Source organism: Natrix helvetica (assembly GCF_964273705.1).
Source record: "Natrix helvetica genome assembly, chromosome: 1".
Lineage (NCBI taxonomy): Eukaryota > Metazoa > Chordata > Lepidosauria > Squamata > Natricidae > Natrix > Natrix helvetica.
This window is the reverse complement of record NC_138548.1, coordinates 340,249,096-340,263,439: the sequence shown is the minus strand read 5'-3', so window position 1 is coordinate 340,263,439 and position 14,344 is coordinate 340,249,096. Positions and strand designations below refer to the sequence as shown.

Here is a 14,344-nt window from a genome sequence, read left to right as displayed (position 1 = left end):
TTGAAATGGATCAGAACTCTGCTTCCCGATTTGTAATAATATTTTTGCTTCTGCTATTTCTGGAGGGAAAGTAGCATGCAGAATTTTCCGCAGTGGAAAATCCTCCTCGTTGACTTGTATTCCCCAGCACTGCACACACATGCACACATACTCCCTTCTGGTGTTAACTTGTAAATTCTAAATTTATCTGCATTCCTAAAGGTTAAAAATGCAAAAAGGAAGAACTTGTAATGCTGAACTTACAGACAGTGCAAATTGGGCCAAAAACTTGGGGGATAACTCTCATATCCTTTCCAAATGTTGCTGCTAATTTTTAGTATCTCATAGTCCCAGAAAGAAAGCATTGGCAAGCCATTTTTAAAATCTTGCTAAAAAAAAAAAAAAAAACCCTGCAGGGACTTGTTCAGACAATTGTCAGAAGTCAACACTGACTCAAAGGAACCAAAAAGAGAAAGTAAAATGATTAAATACGTAAGAAGCAATCCTATTTAATCAAATGTTGGTTCTGTTTTAGGCCTACCTACTTTTAGGTGTGCATTCCTGGGATATTACTCAATGACCAGCTGAAGAGCTGAATGCCAAGCGAGACCCAAATATGGTGGCAAAAATATCTACACATTCAGTGAATTTGGGGTTTGAAATATCTAGCAACACATACAGAAGATCCTTTCAATTGGCAAGGAAGAGCGGATCACATGGAGAAAATAAAATGAGCACCCTACTCTCTCAACCTTATGTCAAAGAAAATGAAGGAACTCTGGCTTTCAGGAACCACCTACTAAAGTAATAATTAATTCACTTGGTGGAATTCACTTGAAAGGTGTGCAAGAAAGGATAGCTTAAGGTTTTATTTGATATCTGGATTCGAAAATACGCTTTTGGAATTGAGGCCACTGGAGAAAAGTAGAAAATAAGAGGGTTAGATCCCTTAGATCCAGAACGTTTTAGCTTGGCCTCAATAGTTGAAGAGTGTTTTTAGATGATTATTTTAATTAAAAAGGAATCCTTAAAAAAGCAGCATAAAGTGCCAACTATATATCAACATTTATTTTGTACATATGGTTTTAAAAAGGAAGCGGCCAAGGCCATGCAAGAGACAAAACAAAATAAGATCGCTGTTGAGACGTACAATCTTCCTTCCCTCTGTGGTTGATAAGCTGTAAGTAAGAAAAAAATTAAAAGCAATATGCATCTTCTTTTGCTGCTGGTCAATAAGTAGAAAAAAATAAGGATGATAATCCAAATAATGGCTTTGTCTTCATGTGGCAGAATCTTTCAAATATTCTGGACAGTTCTTGGTTTGCCTTGCTTCTCTGCCCAAATGTTGCTAAAGTTACCTTCAAATTGAGTTTGGCTTGTAATTATCTATTTAATGTGTGTGTGTGTGTGTGTGTGTGTGTGTGTTATCCAGGATAACTCTGGAACGCCTCGAGCAATTTCAACCAAACTTGGTACACAGATGACTTACTCTCTGGAAACAAATACTGTGGGGGTAAGATACCCCCTAATGCCCCGTGAGGTATGTGTTCTGTTAAGATACTGTAGTGCCTTGAAATGGCTTCTACCATACTGCCGTAAAATGGCTTCTACTGTACAGCGCAGTGGAGTTGCCATGATAATGGCTTCACATTACTCCACAAGGGGGCTCCCTCTGGTAAGGGAAAATCCAACATTAGAAATTACGTTTGGTCCAGGATTATTTTTGAGGACAATATGTATGGGTTAGGATAAATAAATACCCGGGCAATGCCGGGTTATCTGCTAGTTACATCAATAAACCAAAGTTGTTTTCTCAAGAACAAAATAGAAGTGGTTTGTCATAATCTGGAAAATACTTTGGATTTCCCAAGCCAGCCTCCTAATGATCCAAATTCTATCTAACCAAGCTGAACTTTCTTCAAAAGTATTCAAGGCCAGCTAGGTGCTGTCCTAGATCACTCCCATAAATATGTCTCATTTTATGCACGTGGTGTTTCCACAAGCTTGTCTCCAGTAAAAGATTCTAAAGCAAACTTACATGATGGATTAATCGACATTATTAACCAGGTCAATAGCGTCACAGAAGGAGTACAACTTTATATGTTGCTCTTTGTTCTTGGCCATCTGTGAAGATTATATAGCAGAAAAAGACAATTACAAGCATTATTATGGTCACCATCTATGAATGGCTAAAAACCTAGGATACCAATTGCAAAAATATATCAAATAACTATAGAAAACATCACAAAGGCATTGAGATCTTTGGTAATTAAAAAAACTCCCAACTATAAAAATCCAGTGCAGATACATAGAGCTTTGGATATTAAATAAACATGAAATATACAAACAAAAAAATCATTATCCACATTATTTGTATTTCTTTTTGTCTGACAATGTTTTACTGCTTGTTTTGATAGCTTTCAAGTTTCCCCGTGGTCTTATGAATGAATTTATCTAACGAAAGATAGCTCTTGAGCTTTTGAAGGAATCTTTGAAAAAGGAAAAATACTTTTCATGCTAAAAATCATGAATTGGAAATCATGAATTGGAAACAAAAAAAACCTCTAGTACTGAATATTGCGGCTACCTAATGCTTAAGTGATCAAACCTATTTGCACAAACCCATATAAATAGACACATTTCCACCACAGAAGGACTTGAGGGCCAAAAACATGCATCTGAAAACAATACAGGTAGTCCTCGACTTACAACAGTTCATTTAGTGATCATTTGAAGATACAACAGCACTGGAAAAAGTGACTAAATGATTGTTTTCAAATGACCATTGTAGCATCCCCATGGTCACATGATCAAAATTCAGACCTGGCAAGTGACCCGTGATGCTTGCAGTGGGTCTGAGTCGTGTGATCACCTTTTGCGACCTGACAAACAAAGTCAATGGGAAAGCCAGCTTCACTTAACCACCGTGTTACTAACTTTACTGCAGTGATTCACTTAACAACTGTGGCAAGAAAGGTCAGAAAATGACACAAAATTCACTTAACAGGTGTCTCACTTAGCAACAGAAAATTTTGACTTGTGGTTGTAAGTCGAGGACTATCCGTATATGACTTATTAGCATGCTGAACTGAATAGCAATGAAATACCGGTATTTGTTCTTAACTGAAATGTGATTATATTTAGATCAGAGTATTAGTCCCTGCAAAACTACAATGCAACGGGATATCTCAAGACGGCACTTTTACTGTGGCATAAAGTTGTTAAGACTAAAGTTAATAATGCAGCAAAGACCATAAAAGCTTGAGTTTGCTAACACACACACACACACACACACACACACACGTATATCTGTATTTTCAAATCTCGTGTTTCAAGATACAGGTCAGTGTTTCTCAAACTTGACTGCTCTCAGATGTTTGGACTTCAACTCCCAGAATTCCCTAGCCACACATCTGAAAGTTGGCTGTGGAATTCTGGGAGTTGAAGTCCTCCAGGCTTAAAAGTTCCAAGGTTGGAGACCCCTGGTCTAAATCTTCCAAGGAGAAAAAAAAACTACGAAAATGCGCCTTGTTAGTCTATTTAACAACTGTACACAGAAGTAAAGGGAGTAACTTCGAATTCACTTTTGAAGCAGACTAGTGAGAAGTGGCAAAACACGCTGTTCTATACAGATTTCCCTCACCCCATCCCGGGACTTTTCTTTCCCAACGTCACTTCCGTCAAGCTCGTGCAAGGAAACCCCCTCGGTTCCGGCCCTCCCGAAGAGCGTCGTAGAGTGTTTCCCGTCCGCCCCCCCACCCTCTGTCGCTATGGAGACAGCCGACAGCCGGCTGCGCGTGTCAGAGACCCTGGCGGCGTTCAACGCCGTTCTGAGTGGAAAGGCCGGAGATGGAGCTCGTGCCTCCGTTTGGTTCAAAGAGAGCAGCGCCCGAAATTTACGGAGCCGGGACTTCCTGGCCCCCAAGGCCGCTCTGAGGGCCGCCTTCGCCAACGGACAGGTGGGGGCGGGGCTAAAATAGGGGCGGAGCATTGAGACGAAAAGGGCGGGCAGGAGGGCGGGAGGAGAAAAAAACCCGAACGTTATTATTTAAAAATCTGTGGAGATTCTCGGTCATCCAGGTCATGGTTGTCCCAACGGTGCTTTTTTTTTTTTCCAGGAGGCAACTGGACTTTCTTGTTTTTTCCCTTGAAGACGTTTCACTTCTCATCCAAGAAGCTTCTTCAGCTCTGACAGGAGAGTGAGGAATGGAAGGATTTTTATATTTCTTGCAGACAGCTGGTCATTTGCATCCCTTTAGAGGGCCATTGAAGCACTTGGAGGTTTATCTGTGTCATTTATTTATTTATTTATTTATTTATTAAATTTATAGACCGCCCCCTCTCCCCGGAGGGGAGGTCACTTGAGTAGGACTAATAGTTCCTGTAGTCTACAATTTTTCTTCATATTCCCACGCCAAAGGATGTTCATCCCAAATTGCATAGCTAAAAGTCTGTAAGGGATTCTCAGTTGTCCAGGTCACGGTTGTCCCATGGTTATCAAATTCTTCCATTCCCACCATCCAGCCAAAGCTGAAGAAGCTTCTTGGATGAGATGCGAAACATCTTCAAAAGAAAAAACAAGAAAACACTTTTGGGACAACCATAATCTGGATGAGTGAAAATCTCCATAGACTTTTAGCTACACAATTTGAGATGAGTACCCTTTGAATGAATAGATTTCCAAAAAAATTACAGACTACAGGAACCAGGAGCGCTACTCAAGTGACCCTGAGGACATTGACCCTGGCTCAATGTACCTCTAAAAAGATGCAAATGACCAGCTGTCTGTAAGGAATATAAATCCTTCCATTTCCCCAACACCCTGTCAGAGTTGAAGAAGCTTCTTGGATGAGAAGCGAAATGTCTTCAAAGAAAAAAACAAAAAAGTCCAGTTGCCTCCTGAAAAAAGCACCTGTGGGTTATTAATTAACATGCAAATGAGTTACATAGTTGCACCTGCCTGACCTTGCCAGGTCTGTCCAAAGGCTAAATAATGCGACTTAATGCATAGACGGGAACCATTGGGAAACTTTGGAGGCTAAATTGGGAGGAACACAGAAATAAATTAATTATGTATTATTGTAAAGTAATATTGCTTCAATATTGTGATATTGTAAAGCATATTGTAATATTATGAAATATAATGCCTCAAAACTCAGGCACTCTGTGTTTGACCTGGAACTGATGAGAAATTGATGGCTCAGTTTGAGAGATCTTTGCAAATGGGTTCCTTTGCCCACCTGAAAATACGAATCACCAAGTAATTCAGGCACAGCAAAAAACCCCAACATTATTTATTAAGGGGAGGATCAAGTCTTTTTATAAAATAAAGAAACAAATGATACAAATGATATTTGGTATATGTAATACGTCAGAAAGCAAGTGGTCAAATAATGAAAGGATTATGTGTGTCTTGAACAATATCAAAACAATTATTCTACAGGTGCCAAATGTATGTGTTGCGTTACTCTTTCCCACTTGGGTTTGCTGGGTTTGTATCTTTCCTAAAGTGTTCAAGGATTTTCAGAACAAATTCTAGCATTGAGAAGTTCTCATAATTCCAAAAGAAATGGCCTTGGCTAAGAAGAAGAAAAAATATTTTCCTGAAGTTGGAAAAGAGGCCTAGACTCCCATGTTAAAAGTATTAATACCAACTTTTAAAATGCCATTAATGAAACCTAAAATTCTTAACCAAGTTGTTTATATATCTATCAATCTTCATGTGTTTCATTATTAACCATTTTCTTGGCTCATACAGTTCACTGATTCATATCCTATCAAAATGGGCTGCATTTCCATGATATAGTAAGCTTAGTATTAACCTTGATTCTGCTTTTATTGTTTAGCAAATACAGTCTTGTTAAGTTACGGTTCAATGTAATATGTGAATCCAGGCAGTGGGTTAATTCAGTGATCAGATGGTACATACTGCCTTGTGTGAACATAGCCCATTCTACAAGAGTCTAAAAAGTTTACAGAACAGAAGCTTTGAGAATATGGAAGGAATGGAGTCACAGAACGAAAACAGAAATTCAACAGTACACATACATACAATTTAATACAACAATAAAAGCAAATACAAAATAAACTCAGAAAGAGAATAGAAAGATAGAATAAAAAATGTAAAGAATGTTTTCAAAACTTTAACCACCTCCTTTTGTATATTGAATAGAAAGTCCTTATCCAGATCATTCTCTTGTCATTTATGTTTCCACTTTAGTTTTCTTCTCTGTCTCATAATTCACACTTTTTTATTGCCCAATGTTCTAATATTTCTGCATCAGGCAAAGTTTGTTTTATATTTATCACTCCTTCATTAACATCTTTTGGGAATAGTATATCTGTAGAAGTAGACAACATTGTTGAAGTTTCTGACATTATAGCTACAATTTCTGGTCCCATTCTTTAAAAATCTCCTGGAATATTTGTGTGATTTTGAGAATCCTTGTCACCAAAATCCAAATACAATTTTTCCCCCTTTTCCTTTTCTGCCTGGAGTTTTTAGTCCCCTCTAGTGTTCAATTTCTGAAATCATCTCAAATCTCTGTTGTGACTTAATATAGATAAATCAATTTGGTTCCCATGAAAAGCTATTTATTTCCAAAATCGCCAAACTGGTAAAATTATCAAAATTCCAGATTTGACTATCCTCTTAATTCATTTATAACTTTCTCGGATCAAAGTCTTGTTTAGCTTTTTGCCGTTTATTTCTAATTCTTTAAATTCTTAAACTTGTGATTAATTAATTTTGGTTCAAGAAAGAAGATAATTTCATCAGGTGGCTTTTCAAACTTGTCATTCTGAAAGTCTCTGATAGTGTTAAGATAATTAAATAGGCAATTTTCCAAAGTGATTAGAAAGTGAGATTAGTTAACCCAATATCCTTTTTAAAAGCTCTACTGTAGTTGTGATGGCTTGATCCCTTTGTCTCCTGGCACTCAAATCAGTCAGACTGTTGTCCTGTGGTCTCCTCATGAGGAACAGCCTCATGGAATACATGTGGGTAGTCTCCCATCTCCACTTTTTTGGACATTTAATTCTTCCATCCATTGGAAGTCCAAAGTTCAAATGTATTTCTTAACAACATACGTTATGGCTTGTATAATAAATATAGAATTAATCTATTTTCTTTTAGATTCGTAGAAGAAACTAGCATCCCATCACCTCCAATGCCATTGTTGTAGTTTATTCTGGAGCTTTAAAATGAGAATATCTTTATTTCTAATGTGTGCCATGGTTAATTTCTGTTCATGAACAACTAGCACCAGAAAGATGCCAAATCTGCTTGTCTTTTGTGTTTTATATTGTGATAGGTTCCCAAAGACATTGTTGAGAGTGTACTTTCATTGAAGTGCCCAGGAGTGCCTTCCATTCACAGCTGTCAAAATGTTCCAGCTGGACTGATTGTGCAATTGGATAGATCAAGAGTCTTTGAACAGATTCTGACAGCTCTTCCTGTATACACAAAGGCTCCTTTGACATCCCAGGGACACTGCATCATCCTCAACTGTGTGCCCCTGCATGGACGGAAAGACCTGAAGTCACTCAGTCTGGGTCATCTGAGGGCCATCCTCATCACTGACCACTTGGCGGGCCTGCTCCAAGCTCAAGGGTTAGTGCATGGCTTGAGCCTTTATTGTCAATCACTTTACAGCTTAGGTTCTAAAAATGTATGACTTTCCTACTCCTAAAAGTCCTTTCATTTTGGGTGGTCAAGGTATTTATGAGATGCAAATTAGATGCGCTTCCATTGGCTCATGGCCCTTTAATCTATTATTCCATTATGCTGTTTTTCAGAGGTTTTTCTGCAGTTTATATTAGCAGTGGCATGAATGCAATGATTGTGAGTTTGTTTGCTGTAGAATTCCTTTCTTTGTTTTGCACAACAGAATAAATGTGCAGCTGGTTCCAGCTTTTGTCAATGAGGAAATCCATCAGTTCTTGAAACAGATACAAGTTGATTGGCCTTCGGGATCAGAAGCCTCTCGAATTCCTGAGGATATTCTGGCCTTGAAGGAAACCCTTTGCCAGTGCCAATATACTACATTTATCCAGGCAGACCAGGATGAAATTGTATGTAAACTGCACTTGAAAGAGTTCCTGGAGAAGCAGGAGGGACTGGAAGGCTATGACCCCAACTTAGATGTCTTTCTTGGTAAGTGGCTTACATTCCTTCGGATAATATATGGACAGATTGATTGATTGATTGATTGATTGATTGATTGATTGATTCTATGCCGTCAAGTTTCTTTTTTAACTCCTAGCAACCATATAGATACATTTTCTCCATGATGAATATGGACAAATAGCATTATTATATCCAATGTTAATAAATGTTTATTTTTTTTTAAAAAAAGAGAACTGACAGACAGTCTGGTCCTGCAGTAATTACTGTTTTTCAAATGTTGAATGATTGGGAAGATTTTAAATTGTAAAGTCATTTCTCTTTGGGGTCTCAGTTCTATAATTGGAACATGGTGGCTGAGAAAGCCCTATTTTTGACTTTCTTATTGTGAGCTAAACCCAGTCCTGCTCTACTGTTTATTGGTCAGATGGATGTTACACAGGGGAAGGGTTTTATAGCTAGAGCTACAGAGCGTTTCAACTCCATATAATTAGGAATAAACAGTCCATGAAGTAGGACCTCTAGGATACATGTAGGACCTCTAGGATACATGTAGCGATTTCAGCCTGAGTGTTCTTTTGGTTCTCCTTTTGGGTTTCAGTAACAGAAGAGAAGTTGCACCATGTGGCTGAGCTCCAGCGTGTGGCCCAGCAATGCACAGTGAGTAGATTGACAAAGGTTTGGCTCATGGTGGGTGGAAGTAGCAGCCTTACCTGTCTATAACTCTCCTGGGAACTGCTCTTCTTCTCCAGGAGGCTGTGCCACAAATTTGCTGTAGTATTGTGCATATTGTGAACAATGAGGAGGCATTCCAGCAGCAGAAGGTGGATCTACTGTGGAGATTAGTAGCACAAACGCAATCTTTCACAACTCATCAGGTATGGAATGGTCTGTCTTCTGGGAAGGTTTTTTTTTAATTGTTACTATTATTTATTTTTGGTGCTTTCAAATCAATATTGATTCTGGATGACTTCCTGTACAAGTTCCTGCAATTATGTTGGCAAGACTTTCATAAGCGATTTGCCTTAGCCATCTCTTTCCTATGGCTGATAGAGAGTGCCTGGACTAATCATCAACTGGCATTGTGCCTAAAGTGGAACTAGAACTCTCAGTCTCCCTGTTTCTGGCCTGTTGCCTTAGCCACTATCTCAAACTGGCTTCTGGGAAAGATATACTGTATACAATATAATCAAACTTTTCCTGCTCAATTGGGTTGCCTTAAGAAAAGATGACATACTTCTTTGTGTTATCACTAAAGCTAGCCTGTCTCATGCTCAGCCCATTCCAGCAATCCTGTTTTGTGACTTTTAATAAACAGTCCAGATATCCTATCTACCCCCAAAACACCTATTCCTCTGTTACATGCTACCATTCTTTTATAAAAAGTGAAAAGCAACTTGATGATGGAAAGTAAATTATGTCAGGAGATTGCTTGTGATTAGTGGTTGCTATTTTTTTTATTTCTTAGAAACACCTTGTCTGTGGGCCTGTGAAAATTACCTGCACTGATTCTTGCATGAATGCTTTTCAGTACTACCAGTAAGTTCCCATTCTCTCTCGTGATTTCTGCACAGTATCTTTGAATTCCACTTATGTCAGCAGACCTCTTTTCCTTCTTGAACAAGCTGCTGACCCTCTTACTTGGATGCTCCAGAAAGTAAGGTGTGGCACAGCAGCTCACCAAGCTGAGCAACCCGTTTTACTATCGGTTGAACTTGCCTGATTTGTGAAAATCTGTAACCTTCTATAGTAGAGTCCCTGAGAAAGCTCCAAGAAATGGAAAGGCAGGTTTAATAGTCTTGAATTAGCAGGACAGTCTTGTTGGTGGGTAGAATACTGTCTTTTCCTCATTTCACACCGAGCCAGAGCTGACAAAAAGGGCAGACTTCTTCCTGAGAAAATAAGGGTTCTCCATCGGATCAACTTTGGCAGCCAATAATACAAAGAGAGAATAAATACAAGAAAAATACTCTTTCCCCTTGACATAAATGTTCAGTATTCTGGTAAAAGAGAAGCATGTGGCTGGTCTGAGAAAATACCTTAAGAGACATCTTGGGAAGGCTCCTGTTGGATCACAGAACTTAGATAAGTGAATGGCAGCATCAGCTTTGAGCCTGCCTATAACAGAGCCACCTGGAGAACACTGGTGTGGAAAACACTATCAGACAGGTAGTTGGGCTTAATGGTTAGCAGAAGATGGGCCAACAGTCCCACTCACGCTGTTCCAGGGCTGTAGTTGTACTCCCCCCCCCCCCCAATTTCCATGTGTCTTAGCAGCTATAGATTGTTACAGTAGAACATACAATAAAGGAATAGTTTGGAGCATTATGAAATGAATACGTGGAGGAAGGGGAATTCTTGTTGGAAAGATTCTTAAGTCCCTTTTTTAACTATTGTAGTAGAAGAAGAAGAGTTAACCTTTTATTTTCCATCTTTCAATGAACAGAAGGGTACCTCACGATAAATTTACTGTTTTGAAAATAGCAGCAGTGATATTGTAGGCAGTAAGCCAAATGCACAAACATGCATGGTTTATTTAGCTGAGATCTTGCTGTTTGTAACTTGTAGACTACGACACTCCCAGATGTATAAAGCTTCAGTGCTGAAATATGGAGATCTCTCTAAAGGTAATTGTCTATCCCTTCACGTATAATCACCACTTCCCTCTCATTTTATTGTGCTCCTTTTCGAAAACTAAGATGTTTCCCTCAAGAGAATAATGGTGATGTATTTTCTTGCTGGATGGCAACTTGTTTTAGTTAGAATAAGGGGAAATATGTATTATATTATTTATTTGTCTTGTTAGATTTGCATCTCAGCTTTTTCCCAGGAGAGAATTGACGTCTGTATACTATCCTCATAGCAATTATGTGAGGAATTGCTGTGTGCTGAGAGAATGTTTTTGGGCTCAGAGTTATCCAGTGTGCTTCTGTTCCTGATTTGAACTTTGGACTTTTATGCAGCAATAAAAGGCTCAAAAGAACACACTTTATATAGAGAGATTCTGTTAAGTTCTTCATTAACTACTTAAGCATTACATACACACATTTTCATACTCCTTTGCCTTGTTGCACCCAGGCAAGGAGGAACCAGGGAAGTCGGGAGCTTTCTGTAACATTCCATCTCGAATGCTGTAGACAAATAGAGCATCCTTTATCTGGAGAGATAAAAAGCCTTCCTCTTCATCTTTTGACAGTGACATTCTGTTAACATTCCATCATGTGGTTGTCCTGCTACCAGGATGCTGAGTAAAACATCAGTTGGTACATGGTGTGAACTTTTGGTCTCAGGGTTGACTTCCCTGCCTTTTTACCTTGTTTGATTCTACATATATGCATTCTTTTTCTAAATTTTGATTGTTCTGTTCTGTCTACCCCATTCAATATTTTAGTTCTGTTAACTCTTCCATGGCTGTATGTTACCTTGAACTTAGACGTTGCCAGTCACACTTCCAGTTTCATTGCCTGTCCAACTGCTTGAAATACTTTCTTATGGGCCTTGTTGAGTTTTCTAGTTTCTTACATTCAACTTCAGAAGGAAATCAAAGGCTTCCCCTTCTAGATCCACAATCGCCTTTGTTGAGATGCACAATATATAAATTTGATTAATTAATAAAATAAATTATTGAGGGATAAGTTCCAGAGAAGGGTTTTTTTTTTCATTTATGATGAATAGCTTTTTCCCCCCTCTGATGTGCTTTTTGCAGATGCCTCCTGGACCAAAGTAATCAGCGTACTGACATCAGCTGCTATCCGATTTGAGATGCTGAGTATAGTTCATCAGAATCAGGTAAGCAGTGAGATTCAGCCCCTGAGTAGAAATAGTAAACTTCCTTCTGTGCAACTGAAATGTGGAATAATTTTGAAAACACACACGTTTACATATAGAATAAAGAGTTTATGCTAATCCAGCATAAGGGAAGAATGCTGTATTATAAACATAACATGTGGTTATAAACTTAGATACATTTACATAATTCTGTTGAATTTGTTGGCATGGGAATGAATTATAAGATTAGTGGACTTGTTTATACTCCTATATTACAGATGAAGCTGAACATGAATTATGAGAAAAGGGAATGATATCTACTCTAGTAGCGTTTCCTATCTTAAAGTTTTCCAGCTATAAAGGTTTTTGTTCTGGTGCTATGTATGGTATGATGGGAAATAACATTCATAACATCAGGGGATCCACAAGGGGGAAGGCAATGGTGTAAGGGATACCGAACAGAGATTGCTATCACGTTGATGAATTTGCGGGGAGGGGGAGAGCAAGAGTGAGTCAATGCAATGTCACTTCTTGGCAAAGAGCAATTTTAGCAATTACTTCAGGCTGCTGGATGTGTTAGACACTGCAACTGGCCTTCCCCCACCTGACTAGGCATTCTGGGAGTTCCAGTTCAGTCCCAAGATAGTTGAGGTCACCAGAAGGAAAAAGGCTAAATAAAAACATATATAGATTGATTGGTGTCTTAATGCAGCAGAGCCCAGCTAGTAGTTTGTATACTGTAAGGTGGGATTGAGGTTAAGACACTGAAACTTCGAGTCTTCCTTGGTGGGATCTACATTCTCTGGCAATATTGAGCCTAAAATAGAAAAAAAACGGAGCACCATGTCTGGAAGCTGAGTCATGACCATTGGACTTTTTTTCTTGTTGGTTTGGAAACTTTTCCTGCTTATCCAAGTAGCTTCTTCAGTCTGATGAGAACTTAATAATCTTCATCATCTGAGAACTAGGGCTATAGTATTTTCTTTTAATTCATTTCTCACAGTGGAACCTTGATTTAGATGATCTACAGGCAAGAGTATGGGAGCAGAGTTCAGGAACTCCTTGGCAATAGGACTAGAGCAGGGTTGTCAAACTTGCAAGCTGGATGCGTCACGTGTCTCCACCCAGTTTAACGAAGGGGGGGGAAAGTCCTGAAAGGTCACCGCGATGCTGCTGTGACAACACAAGTTTGACACCCCTGGACTAGAGCTTAATAATAATAATAACAATAACAATAACAATAACAATAACAATAACAATAACAATAATAATAATAATAATAATAATAATAATAAATTTTATTTGTTAGCCGCACCCTCTCCCGAAGGACTCGGGGCGGCGTACAATAAAAACATATAAAATACAAATATGGACAATACATACACAAAATAGACATATACGTGGAGGAGGTAAACAGATGGATGGAAACAATTAAAATCACAGTTTAAAATCCCCTAAATAAAATCACAAAATTAAAAAACCCGTCAGGAGCGATATCATCAAACTATGGTTGATGATTACTTACTTACTTTCTTGCCCACAGAATTTATTTTTGCTCCCCCAGGTTTTCTTGGATGTAGAAGAAAGTAATATCTCTATGAAGGGGACCAAAGGTGGAGCCTTTGTGATGTATAATTGTGCTCGACTTGCCACGCTCTTTGAAACATACCAGAGATCAGTAGAACAAGGTGAAAGTCTTATTGGCGTGTATGCTGGATTCATCCAAGTTTCTGCTTGGCTGAATTGGCAGTCTTTGCATTATTTTGAAAGAACCCACTCATCTCCTGTTTAACTTAATTGTTTACATACAGCAATATAAATATAGAGTGATTTGCAATACAGTACAGCAATCTGCTGAGCTTGTTAAATAATTTTAAGTGTGTAAGTGGAGGAATTTACAATAGAAAGCTTATTAAGTGGCATACAATTTGCATTGGCTTGTTAAGAGTATTTATCTTATGGATACAAAAGGAAATAGTGGATCACAATACCAGGTCCTCACCAATCTTCCATCATGCTACTACAGTGCATTAACTTAATTTTGTTTCCAACTCTGACTAATCTTCTTACATTTCTTTCTTACTGATATCTAATATCTGCCATCCAATTCAGGTCTGTATCCAGTCTTTCCCCAGTCATCTGAACTGAACTACTCCTCTCTCAGGGAAGAGGTGAGCAAAGAATTACAAAGACCCAGGCCTGGAGACCTCTCTAGAGTCAATTGAACAGTCCAATATGTTGGAAATGAAAACGTCATTTTCTGGATAAAAGATAGTTTTACCTAATTCCCCAATAAAAGATTGCTCCCAGTGATTTGCCATCCACAATCAGTGTACGTAATCTAGTTTGTGTGTGTGTGTGTGTACAGTATATATATATATGTATGTATGTATGTATGTATGTATGTATAGCTATATCTATATATCTATATCTATGTATGTATGTATGAGTGTGTGTGTGTGTGTTGTATTT

General features: G+C 38.4%; 1 protein-coding gene across 2 annotated transcripts in view; it reads left to right on the top strand.

Annotated features, from left to right (window-relative positions):
* Positions 1-14,344, top strand: part of DALRD3 (DALR anticodon binding domain containing 3) — a 33,384-nt gene that overhangs the window by 14,535 nt on the left and 4,505 nt on the right. Inside the window, exons 1-10 of one of the 2 annotated variants that reach the window (XM_081935943.1) lie at positions 3,674-3,938; positions 7,293-7,591; positions 7,869-8,134; positions 8,706-8,764; positions 8,857-8,982; positions 9,573-9,643; positions 10,673-10,731; positions 11,811-11,893; positions 13,437-13,560; positions 13,985-14,043. In XM_081935943.1, coding sequence (XP_081792069.1) covers positions 3,750-3,938; positions 7,293-7,591; positions 7,869-8,134; positions 8,706-8,764; positions 8,857-8,982; positions 9,573-9,643; positions 10,673-10,731; positions 11,811-11,893; positions 13,437-13,560; positions 13,985-14,043 — 1,335 coding nt within the window. In that variant the 5' untranslated portion in view covers positions 3,674-3,749. Of the gene's footprint in view, positions 1-3,673; positions 3,939-7,292; positions 7,592-7,868; positions 8,135-8,705; positions 8,765-8,856; positions 8,983-9,572; positions 9,644-10,672; positions 10,732-11,810; positions 11,894-13,436; positions 13,561-13,984; positions 14,044-14,344 lie in introns of those variants that run through there. The other variant, XM_081935944.1, reaches the window with a different exon arrangement.